General features: G+C 40.2%; 1 protein-coding gene across 10 annotated transcripts in view; it reads left to right on the plus strand.

The window, feature by feature from the left end:
• The window catches only part of MAGI2 (membrane associated guanylate kinase, WW and PDZ domain containing 2), a 754,276-nt gene that overhangs the window by 677,033 nt on the left and 64,774 nt on the right, over positions 1-12,469 (plus strand). For 6 of the 10 annotated variants that reach the window (XM_040595989.1, XM_040595988.1, XM_040595982.1 and 3 more), the window contains 3 exons: positions 4,113-4,204; positions 9,959-10,151; positions 11,158-11,244. In XM_040595989.1, the coding sequence (XP_040451923.1) occupies positions 4,113-4,204; positions 9,959-10,151; positions 11,158-11,244 (372 nt within the window). The remainder of the gene's footprint in view (positions 1-4,112; positions 4,205-9,958; positions 10,152-11,157; positions 11,245-12,469) is intronic. The other 4 variants (XM_040595990.1, XM_040595992.1, XM_040595985.1 and 1 more) reach the window with 1 other exon arrangement.

Consider the following 12,469-nt stretch of genomic DNA (forward strand, 5'->3'; position numbering starts at 1 on the left):
GATAATCACATCTTCACCTATGATATCTCACTATTGTTCAGTAACGATTTATTTCAGTACCTTTACATTTAAAACAAATTCCTGGTCATCCAGGAACCAGAAAACAGAATTTCCCAATGCTCTTTACTGTCCTCGCTGTGCAGCAATGATCAGATCACAGCTTGTCCAATACCATTCTCAAATTCATGGGGGAGCAAGCTGGTTTTATAACCTAGCATGAATATTATTTTTTTCCTTTCCTAGGCCAAATGATCAGTTAAGTTTTCCTTTACACAAAAAGAAGAAACAAAATGGTATAACTCAAAAAAAAAAAAAAAAAAAGACAATGAAGTTACTGGCAAGAAAATCTAAAGTTCTTTTTCTAATATAAATTCACAGAGAGGCCAGGGACCACAGGAAACATAGTCATTCTTGCACAGGATACCCATTTTACACAATCAGAAATATTGGCTTTAAGCTGGAACTCTAAGTGAAATTGGTAGGAGATGGGACATTCAGGTGTATCAGCATTCAGGATAAGCAAACTATAAAAGACTACGCTAATTCAGTCTTGGCTTAACTCCCGTGTCTGCAGACCAATTCATTTCTTCTTACATGGCTTAAACCAAAAGGTAGTAATCTAGCTTACCAAAGGAGAAAAAAAGGCACATTTTCCATAATGAAGTTATATTAACCAACAGTTTGCAATACATTGCAAGGCACAGGAGTGTCATTTTTCTGTAAATATAAGTAATTTTCTTTGTCTGATCAACTCAAAATCTGCTCTAGCAAGAAAAGGCAAAATTTAGTTTATCTAACAATCCTTCATAAGGAAAAAAGAGTACCAGAATCCTAGAGAAGCAAGCACTGAAGAAATACCAGATGAAATGTAATCACTTATATGGGTAAGAATACTTGATCAATGTACATTCAGGGATATTGAAACTGCTGCCACAAAACAGTAGGAGCTTTCAGTAAATCTAACGAGCTTGAGCTCCTGCAGTAAAAAAAAAAAAAAAAAACAACACATAGTTGTTTCAGAAACAGAAAAAAAAGGATCGCAGCAGCAGCAAAACTTTACAACGTATTTTTAGTTTAAGACTAACTGCCAATATGGAGGTAAACCGAGACCTAATGTGAAGTTTGCCAACAGCTGATTGTGTCAGGTTCACCTGGTAGCTGATTTTTTACACCAAACAAGTGATGCATGCTTAATTCTATATAGACTTCAACTAGACATTGTACAAAATGACAATTACAATTGAAGCACTTTCGCGTTAGCCTGCAGAATACAGTACTTAGCGCGCAATGCAAAAGGGAATGGCTAGAAAGCAGAGAAGCAATTCTACTAAAAGAACAGCTTCTGGACTGGAAGGGTAATATCAGTGGAGAGCCTTGCATAAGCCTTCTGTGTTATTTTCATAAATGACCTCAGCACAATAACTAAGGGTGGAAGCCAGGTCCACATTCAGACATGTAACTTCGGCTGTCTGTGGTGCAGTTGTCCCCAGAGCAATGGGGAGCTGGTCAGTGCAGCCAACGGAGGCGTATCATGCCAAGCACGAAAGCTGAAACAACCAGCAACAGCAGTGGAAGAAAAGCATACTGCTCAGTTACTGGAGATAGTATGATATTACTGTGAAAAAGTAAAATCACAGGGTGCATTCAATCAGTGAAAGTTCTGAACGAGGCAGGTGACCTAGTGACAAAGGCCACAAAAAAGCTCAGGTACCAGTGTCTTCTTTGCCTGTCTTTACTGGCAAGGTCTGTGTGCCATCTGCTTGCAGAGTCTTCTGATAACAGGGAGCTGGACTGAATGACCCGGGGATCCTTCCCAGTCCCGTGTTTTGTTTGCTTGGTGGGACAGGAAAGAACATTATTTTTGAAAAGCAGTTTTCAGTGGGCCTGGTAACAGTTGGCAGAGAATGGGCTCTGTGGGCTTCCAGCTATTTAGGAAAGAAAGATCTTCTGAGCAAGTGTGATGGCATCATCAGTTAATCCAAAGGCTTCCAAACTGTGTTAGAATTCATAGAAAAGTATGCCCATATACAGTATTTTTAGCCTAAACCTTTTCATGGTCAACCTGTCTTGCCTATTCCATTCTAAATGGGTAGTAAAACAGCCTCTTAAAAATAAAATAAAATAGTACCTCTTATTTTGGAGTCTGATGCCGAAATCAGTTTGGATGAGCTTTGTCAATGCATGTGTTAGAGGGACGTTTTCATCTCAGTGTGCCAGAGCATGTGTTCTTCACAACCTGACATTCTTACACTTCCTTAATGTATTCCCAACTGTGCATATTCATTCATGTGTGCGCAAATAAAGGTGGTGCCTGGTTCAGGACAGAATGCTGGAAACAGTGCCTTTGAGGGCTAGACCTGGGCTGTAAATGATGATCCTACTGTGTCTGTCTACAAAGCCCTCTCCCTAGTACTAAGCCCCATCCTCGTTACACTTAGGCACAGCAGATCAGGTAAAGATAAGGTATTGCTTTCATCTTCAAATTCCTTTGCCTCTCGCAGCTTTGAAACAACCTTTGCCTTAAGTTAACACACTGTACCTGTGCAAACTTCATTTGTTCTTTTATTCACTGTTGAGGCACTTATCAAATGTCTTGAAAAAAGTCAGGATAATGAGCTGTTAGGATCTGTTTGGGTTTGACTTCTAAATATACGAGAAGCAAGCTGGTAGGGAAAGGTAATACTTTTATTTTACTCATTTAAGTATTTGTGATTCAGACTCGCTCATACCAACATACCTTGCTGGAATAATGTACCGTGCTGCTGTCTAGAGAGGGGGTTTATTGCACAGGCGTAGTATAGAGCCACTGCATCCTGTGTCTCTGCCCTCGCAAAACCTGACTGAAACTGAATCAGCTTTAATCCCGGACTAAAGCTGGGATCTGCCCCACTCAGCAGTTTGTGAGGTGTCCACTGTTGGCTCTGGGGAGGGAATCTCTAAGTGACAGTCACTGAAGTACTGTGTTTCAGCCATCTGTAGTCCCTCCCCTCCTGAGGAAACGAGGCATAACTGGAGACACTGTGAACAGTTTGCCAAAAGAAACCTACTCATCCCTTTTTGTCTGATGGGGTTGGCAACAAGCTGACATGGGCCAAAAGCTGTCACAGTTTATAGACCAGAGTGCGATCTGTACAAAAGATCATTCCTGTGAATCACTGCCCTGCTATAGGTGATGAGCCTAAAGCAGCTCTGAACATCAGACAAAGCGATAGTCAAAACAGGCAACTTCTTAGTCCTCTAACTGCTTGTGGTTTCACTTTATACTATTTGAAATTTTATTCAAAATTTCTTTTTTGTATTTTGATGGCATCGAGACCCAAAGCAATGGACATTTTCAAATGAAGCTAAAAATACCTTCATAAGAAACTGACTTTTAAAAAACACTATGTTCCTCAGCTGATATATTCCAGGGCAGAATATATGTTTAGAGGCAAGTTACGCAGGCATATGGAAGCACAATCTTAATGATTCACAAAGCTGTTGAGACTTTAATTGAGTAGCATTAAGGAGTTCAAGTTAATGATGTTAGCTTTCAATTTAAACCCTAAGACTCAGAGGCTTATAATGATAGCTTTCGTCAAAACTATTGAGAGTATTACCTGAAAGTGGAGTAATTAAAAGCTACATTACATAAAAAAGACATACTGCTTTCTATCTGTATGTGGGACTAAAATGGCCTGTAATGATTATTCATCTTTTGTAAGTTGGACTGATAATTTTTCTATGTGTCTCTATCTCCCATTTCAGTTCATTCTCTTTAGGTTTTAATGAACTGCAAGGAAACAAATTAAATACCAGAGGTGGATGAACATCAGTATATTAAGCAGTCAGTTGTAGGAAGAAGACGCCTTTATAACCTCTATTTTGGACTGACTTTTCCAGTACTCTTCTCCTGTGAATGTGTTCTAGCTTGGTTTAGTGTGTTCTGCTGAACATAACCATCCTCCAAGAGATACCTACATTTTCAAGTCTCCTTGTCTGTGTACAACACATTTTGTCCCATTTGTTTTCACCAGCTCTAACCAGGATGCCATTAGGTGGGAGGGAAGACGGTGAAAATTCTTGAGACAAACACAAAATGCTTTGCTCAGCGGGATTTCTCTTTAAACCAGGTCCCGATTACAAGGAGCTGGATGTTCACCTTCGGAGAATGGAGTCTGGGTTTGGCTTCAGGATCCTGGGAGGAGATGAGCCTGGGCAGCCTGTGAGTTATTTCTTCCTGACTTTCCTTTTTATAACTCTAAAATGTGTGTAAAAGTCAGATAAATATTGCTACCTAGCTGGACCCAAATGAACACCATATTAAGCCTGTAAGTAAAATGTCTTTTTTATTCATCCATAGAAAAAGACAGAACTCCCAGGTTATCTGCAACTAAAAGTTGTTGCAGTACATTAAGTGAGAATCAGAAGGAATTAAGTTAGAAACAGCGCATCACTCAGCCCTTTACTGCAGAGTGTGACCTAGCATCTCTTAATCTTGACTTTTCAAAACCGAGTTATAGCAGATTTTAAAAACCAGATTATGTAAGGCTGTATAACTGTGTTCAATGTAGGTAGACCATATCTATATCTATATATATGCATAAGGTTAAAAGATACCATTGGCAATGCAGTGTATTTCCAGAAACACAGAAGGCCCCACCAGGGAACTGTAGTCCATGTTCCAGGTTAGAAGACAACATCGTGTGATGCATCAGGCACAAAGAAGGTAGCTTTATACCATTAGGATGGAGGCATTCCTGTAATCAAGTAACAGGTAACAAAACCAATGTAGATACATTGCAGGTGAAATAAAATATAAAATAAAACACATACACAATTTTTAAAGGAAACGTACACATTTTATAAAAAATAGTAATTGTAAATTAGTGATCTATATAAATACTATAATTTTTGAGACAGCAGTCAGAACTAGTACACCTTCAGAATAACTCTAATGATGTAACTAACTATGATTTATCAGTGAGGACTAATCCCAAGTCAATAATGATAACATTTTATAATCACAACCTTATGCATAATCTGAGTTTGAGTCCTGAGATAATGTATATCTAGTTGATAGATTTGTACATTCCATACTCAGATTTATACAGAACAGTGTAGCTGTCATTCAAGCATTAACATTAACCAATGCATGGCTCTGAGAAACAGAGTCCTCTATTTTAAAACCGTCAAAATCTGTTGAAGTACTGATAAATATTAATCGTTTACTGATGCCTCCTGCAAAAACAAACAAATGCACTGTATTCTAAAAACAGTGCTTGAAGTGCTGATTGAAATGCAGAGACCCTGTTTCAGGGTGTTCTGGAATGGATTTTCAAAGCTAAATAAGATATAGCTGCACAGAAGGAGTCCAAAACAACACTGTTTCATCATCTACAGTTTCAGTGTGCCTGAAACCCCTCTGGCACCTAACTGTCTTCCATGGAGCATGCCCCAGCACATGTGAAAAGAGGCCACTGAACCATCATCTGCACATTTTCCAACTAAGCATTTTTCCTGTCCTTTCTGGATCACCCAGCCAGTATAGGTTCTCAAAGCTCACCTACTGGGTGAAGCCAAAAAGGAAATCTGTTAGGAGCTAGAGGAAATGTCCCATTTTATCATTTTAACCTGCAAAGAATTGGCACTAGTAGAAGATTTGGAAACATCCCTCTACCCGCTTCAGATAGTAGCGTCTACTGGCATTTGCCACCTCCCAGGAAAGTGTCCCTGGCTACAAGGCTGCTCAGTATTCTGGGAAAGTCTGTCTTGGTGTCTCCTTTAGTGCTTTTTTCATTACAAATGGATAATTAAGTAGACACAGATTGAGTGTCTGATTGGCACTGTGGTTTGGAGGTTTGCAACATTCTCATGGGGCAAAGTACAACTCAAGTGCCTCATCTAAAAGATTATTATTTATAAAAAATGGGATTATTTCAACCTAAAGGACTGTGAGAAAACTGGTTTAGAATATCTGATATTCTGATGGTTAAGAATATATGCTGGAGTTGTGGGACACCTGAATTTATGTCTCTGCTTAACAATCCGGTAGAGTGGGAATTTGGAAATGCATCTTTTGCCTCCCAGCTACATGCATTATGCACTGAACTGTTATAAAGAAAGTAGCTTTTTCTAGTTTCTTTTTAGCAAAGGACTGACCTGGCTTTGCTGTCCAAAGTCAAAGAGTCATCGCTGGATACCAAGTGCAGAGATAAGCACCTTGCTATTTTTGGAGAGCAGGACCAAAAATGCTACCTCCTCTGAACCACCTTCTAAGGCACTTCACTGCCCTGCTGAACAATTGTTCTCAGCCTGCACTCAGCCTCAAGGTTGCTATATCTATTTCAGGACTTGCAACTACAAAAGCGTTTTTCCCCCCAGACATCTCAATCTAACAGGTTTTATGTCACCCCACAAACCACATCTCAAAGTCCTCAGGAATTAATAAGATCCTAGCTTGAGGCTGAGGAGCCTACAAGGCAAAAAGGTACCTCCTTAGAGCAGGTGTTGCTGAACTTCTCAAGTCTCAGTCCCTCTTTGTTGCCCATCTACTTGATTTAATTGGTCAAATTCATCAGCGATAAAGATGACAGAGGTACTCCACTTTTTTAGTTTCCATCTGTTTTGTATTCAAAATGCAAGATTTCTTAATTCTGTTTTCTCTCCACTGCTTCCCTGCTCCCCCATGGACAGCCCACCTGCAGCTTCCCATTCCTTTCACCTCCAGAAAAGGAGAGGCAGTCTCTGCCTGTCCTTCAAACCCCTGCATTCCCTATCAAGCAAGAACTGAGGTGCTTTGAAATGTTTGTTTCAGCTCTCCTGCTGTGCAGTCAGGTAATGCACAACAAAAGGAAGCTTTCTTTGCCTTTTGTCTTTGTGGTTTCATTTCTAAAAAGGAGTATGGATTCTTCAGCATAAGGCGATGAGTTTTGCAAAGAAGTGGAATCCAACCAAAGATTTTTTGGAAGGGTAATACCATAGGGGGACTGCAGCTTAGTTCTTTTCTAGTTATATCAGCTACCTGGCACCTTAGATGGGGAAAGTGCTGCTGGACTACTCCACTTTCCATATTTGTAAGCATAAGGATGCTTTCCAAAGGAAAGACTTAAATTTATTGAGAAATCTCAAATACCAAGACTATGGGTTGTGCCAGTTCAAATCATCTCTCAAATCTCATGAGATCATACCACCACAGGTATTTATCACATCTCCCAGTAACTTGAGGAGTTAAAGAGAATCTGATGCTACTACAGTGAATTATAATATCACTGAAAGGTTGCAAATATATGTAAATTGGAACTTTACTGAAGTTGCAAATTGCTGTCCCAAAGCAGAGAAGTATTTTGGATACATTTTTGCAGCTCAAACTCAAAATCACAGGAACATATGCATAATTACACTAAGAGTTTCACCTTTTCAACATAGATTGACTGGGATTCTCCTCAAAAATGCCTGCAAGATGTATGTCTATATTCCTTTTATGACTGGTGCCAAAAACCAGACATTTCTAAGACATAACAGATGTCCATAGAGCAAAATGTCAGGATAATGCAGACCACACCTTAGGAACTCCTATTTTTAGCAGAGATTAGAGTTCAGATGATTGCCCTGGGTTTAGACATCACAGGCACTTAAAATTAGGTGAGATGAGTCACACCTTTTATGTGTATTATTTAAATTTTACTATGTGCCTGTGAAGCCACTGAGAACAGTTCCAGAGAAACTGAAACACAAGGTCAAACAATTACCAAGAAACACAAAGAAACTCAGTATTAGAACAAATTAACATGTATGAGCTAGTAGACTCAGGCTTCAACTTCAGATTGTCCTCTGTCACAATATTCCTAATCCAAACATTTCTCATGTTTAATCTCAAACAGTAGGTGAAACCTTCCCTTTTCTCTACAACACAGTCTATATTGCCTCCATGTCACCATTTCCTCACACATTCAAAGCAATCTCATGCCAGTATGAAACTCCATTACAGAGGTAATATAATTCTGGTAAATATTTTTCCAAATTGTGTTTTGCTTGTAGAATTTATAACTATGATGGAAACTACTCAGCCATAAAATGAGAACAGATACAGGATGAGAAACAAGTTCAGACAGAGAAAATTAAAAAGAAGGAAAATTTCTTGCTATCAAATATACCAAATAGGAGATATGGTGGCCATTATCTTGACAAAGACACCTACCTGAAGTGTTTGAAGTAGGACTCTGCTGCTTCTTTTAGGAGTCAGTTCCACCACTGAGATGAATAATGCAATCACACTCTGCTGTGGACATGTGAAGTAGCAGCAATAATTACTTAATTAGTCAAAACTGGAAAGAGTTTTTTCACTTTGCGGTAGATACTGATGACCTGCCAGGCTGTGATCTGCATTTGTGTTTCTCCAAAGGTTAAGGATGCACAAATTGTTCAATTCTTTGGCAGCCAGTTATCAAGAAACTTCAAATGCTCAATAAAACCAAAGGAGGAGGGCAGTCCCTACAACCTTCCAAGCTGCAGAGGGCTGTCACCCACCTCTTCTAGGAAAAAATTCTTCCTCATGAGATGCCCAAATGTAAAAGTTTTGAGAATACTTTGTGCAATTCTAGCTAAATGTAGCTTTGGACAGCTTTTTTCCTGCTCAGTAAAGAAGCATAAATACATATTTCATAGTTGGATTTTGCACAAAGTATTTTCCAAAGCTTTGAGATATATTCTTTCACTATTTGATGAACAGAATGGAGAACCTGAAAGCCTCTCTGGCAACTCAGCCTGACACTGCTTAACAGGATCCCAGGAACACCAGGAAGCAGGAAAACACCGCATCGTGTTCTCTCTTTGCGAAGTTTTGAAAGCAATCATGAGCCAAAGGGAGGCTAGAAACTGTGCAAAATTCTCCAGGCTTCACATGGGGTTTCAATTAAACACGCTGCTGGGATACTTGCAGCTCTGCAGCTAAGACCACAAAAACCCACCAGACCACCTGCATGACTACTACATCTAGCCTTTGCAGTTCCTCATGAAAAGAAATACCTGATAGCTTTTATCTTTTATTATTTAAAGCAGATTGTCACATGGCGTGTCATATCCATCATTCTGTGCTCACTCTCACTCTGAACAAGAGAAAGGAAAATTTGGAACTTGCTTTGTGAATGCTTTAATATTCTTTCAAAGAAAGCAGATTTTGTTTGAATCAATCTCAACTCTTCTACCAGTTATTCCACAGGGGAAATATATATGTCTTCTTCCAATAAATTATGTGAATTTATGTGCATAGAAAGTGGAGAAAGTCATTAAAAGGTTTTGAACAGATTTTTTTACCAGCTTATGTCCCATACAAATCACATTTAAATGTTGGTTTGGGAAAACAACATCTGCCCAGAGTAAGCTGACATTTTCCCTCTTTTTCCATATTGTTAATCAACCCCACTACCTGAGCAATTATTAATTATGAGTAACAGCATTTAATATAGTATTTCTTTTCCCCTAAAGAGCCCCAAAGTAAACTCTGTGTAGTTCAGTCACTTCCACTACTGACCTCAAGTGTATTAGTCCAGGTGCTTAAATCACACAGCAGTGAAGAACCTTTGATAAGAAATATGCAGACTGACTAATTTTAAGTCAAAAGGACCCTTAGGTGGAATTAATCTGTTTTGATCTCCTGCATAGCATAGTCTATATAAATTCAACACTCTTTATAGACCTATTGTCTTGATTTGAAGGTATCAGGTAGATCATGCTTAGGTCAGGATTCTCAGGTGTATCACTCTACACAGGTAGGAAACGCCTTCTTACAAAAGGCAAGGAAGCATCTTCCACCATGCCTACAGAGGAGGAGCACAGCTTTCAGACACACACAGATCTCTTCACCTGCACTGAATCACTAGCTTAATTTCCAAAGAAAGGGAAAATCATGGCAATATCCACGGCACTAAATTGGAAGCTTAGTGTATATATGACAAGATTTTGTTTCTTTGCTGCCTAGATTCTCATCGGAGCAGTAATTGCCATGGGCTCAGCAGACCGAGATGGGCGTCTCCATCCTGGTGATGAGCTGGTGTATGTAGATGGGATTCCAGTGGCCGGCAAAACCCACCGATATGTGATTGATCTTATGCATAATGCTGCCCGAAACGGGCAAGTGAATCTTACTGTGAGGAGAAAGGTGCTACCCACAGGTGAGTGAAGGCTGGGAAAGGTGAAAGGAAAATCAGATCTCGGTGCTGGCAGCACAAAGAGGTGCTCTTTTTTAAAAAATAGAGAAAATTAAAATCAAAGTGAATGTTTGTGTTGTTCTGAAGCAAGAATAATTGTATGTGTGTGCCTTGTTTCTGTGACAAAAACACTATAGATGACTGTTGTTTCCTTTGGAAGTGGAAACAATACTGCCAGTGCCGGTGTGGTGTTCATGAGTGCTCCGGATTTGTTCCATGCTGTCTTGGTCTGTGCTTGTTCTCCTCTTGTTCTCTTTTGGGACAAAGCATTCACCTAAGTTAAAGCTGTTAAAGCTCAGTGTGTCAATAAGCAATCAGAGAAAGGCTGAAAAGATTGTTAACTGTTTAGGGCAGGACCTCATTTCACTCTCGTATGTCTTCAAAGCCCATTTCTGGTCTCACTGATGTCACCTGGAGTTTCCCCCTCCAAGAGCAGCACAAGCTAGCTGAAAACCTTTCGTATGGCACAGGTGGCTCCTAGGAGCAGGGCCGGGTCCTCCCTTCAAGCAGCTACATTCAGAAAATAAACCTAAAACAATATGAAGAATTTGAAGTAAATTAAACCTTTAAACTAGCTCGGTCTCAATTATCAAAAATCACTGGAACCCGGTAAAACGTGTGGCAGCATCTACTGAAGCTTTACTGGGAGAATTTGCTGCCGTTCCGTTGCAACCTTGGCTTACTCGAGGCAAGAAGTTTATTTAAGAACTTCTAAAATGTTTGTGGCGAGTACACTTCACTGAGGCACCAGAAATGAGCAAAAAAGCCCCACGTTCCCAGCCTGTCCTGTCTCCTGCCTCCCCGTGCCCTAGATCCGCTGTCGTTGCCTGCACCGTTCCCCTTCGCTCCCCTGCCAAAAAGCCGCCCTCCCACTCACCTTCGTCTTCGCAGTCCCCCTCCCACTGCGGCGCCGCAGCTCCCTGCCAGCCGCACTCTCGCGGGACTGACTTTCTTCTGTTACTGACTCCAGAGTCCTCCAGCCAGAAAGGTCCCCCTCCGTCCGGCGCGACGCCCCCTCGCAGCTCCCCCAGCGCTAGGAAAATGGCCAATAACCAAGGTAATCCGCCGAGTGCTTGCGGTTAGCACCTTTCCTGGGTCAGGTGGCTGTACAGACTGCAGGCAAAATTAGCAAGAGGGTTAGCACAGAGTGGATGCCAGCCTTCACTGCTGCTTGTTGAATATTAAATAAAAGGGTCTATTAGAGAGTCTGGTCTCCTGGCACAGAAGATGAGGCAAGCTGGTAAAACACCTGGAGTTATTCTTGGGCCTTGAGAGTGCCGCACCGGAGAGTATAGTGTGTAACTCGTTAATGTTTAAGCATTTCAGGAGCTGAACAGGATTTTAATTTGGCATGTTACGACATAAGCTTAAAAAGATTTTAAAATCTGGTGTTGGGCACGACTGAAAAATGTTGTACTAACACATCAGGCCAATTGATTTCATATGAATTTCTCGCTAGCGCGAATGTATACAACAGGGGGATCTGGGGCGTTCCTTACCTGCCTGACAGCCGTTGTACCTATCTTAGCCCTTGCCTGGAATCACCTTTCTGCACAGATGTTTACCCAGATCTGGAACAGAAAATCACTGTTCACATGCTCTGGAAAACAATTTGATTAGGAAAATGTGGTATTCAGAACAATGAGGATTAAAATGCCATTTTTTCACAGGCAGAAGCAAAATGGAATTTTCCTGATAAATACCTATTTCACAGCTGACAATCGAATAGCCATTTAAACTTTCCCTCCTTTATCTTTCTTTTCCTACACTTAATAGCATCCAGTTGCTTTCTTTTGTGGCCAAGCCAGCTCTTGGTCATTCTGCAGGGTAAGATAATTTTCTTTCTGTTGCAGCCACACTGACATAAACACTATTCAGCTTTCTGAAACATGACAGCCAGAAAATGAGATCTCTCTTGTCACTGACTATGGCATTTAGTTGCAGATTTGGTTCAATAACTCTTGGAGATTTTCAATTCTAATGCAGGAATATAATAATTGTTTTTCTTCCTCTTTATTCTCTCTAATCACTTTATTTCATAGTTGCAGAAGGACTGCTAAAGGACACACCTGACTGAGAAAACAACAGCTTGTCCTTGGATGATGTTTATTTTATTAATATATACACACTGAAGGTCTAATTTGCAAGCTCTCTTCCTAGGATGTATGTGTGTATGCATAAACTCTTCACGTTCAGTAGAATGACTCTGCCACTCTCATTGCTCTGAACAGAAAACATACTACTGACATTCATCAGAAAGTTCTGTATTAAAACTATCAATA

Source organism: Falco naumanni, chromosome 5 (assembly GCF_017639655.2).
Source record: "Falco naumanni isolate bFalNau1 chromosome 5, bFalNau1.pat, whole genome shotgun sequence".
NCBI lineage: Eukaryota > Metazoa > Chordata > Aves > Falconiformes > Falconidae > Falco > Falco naumanni.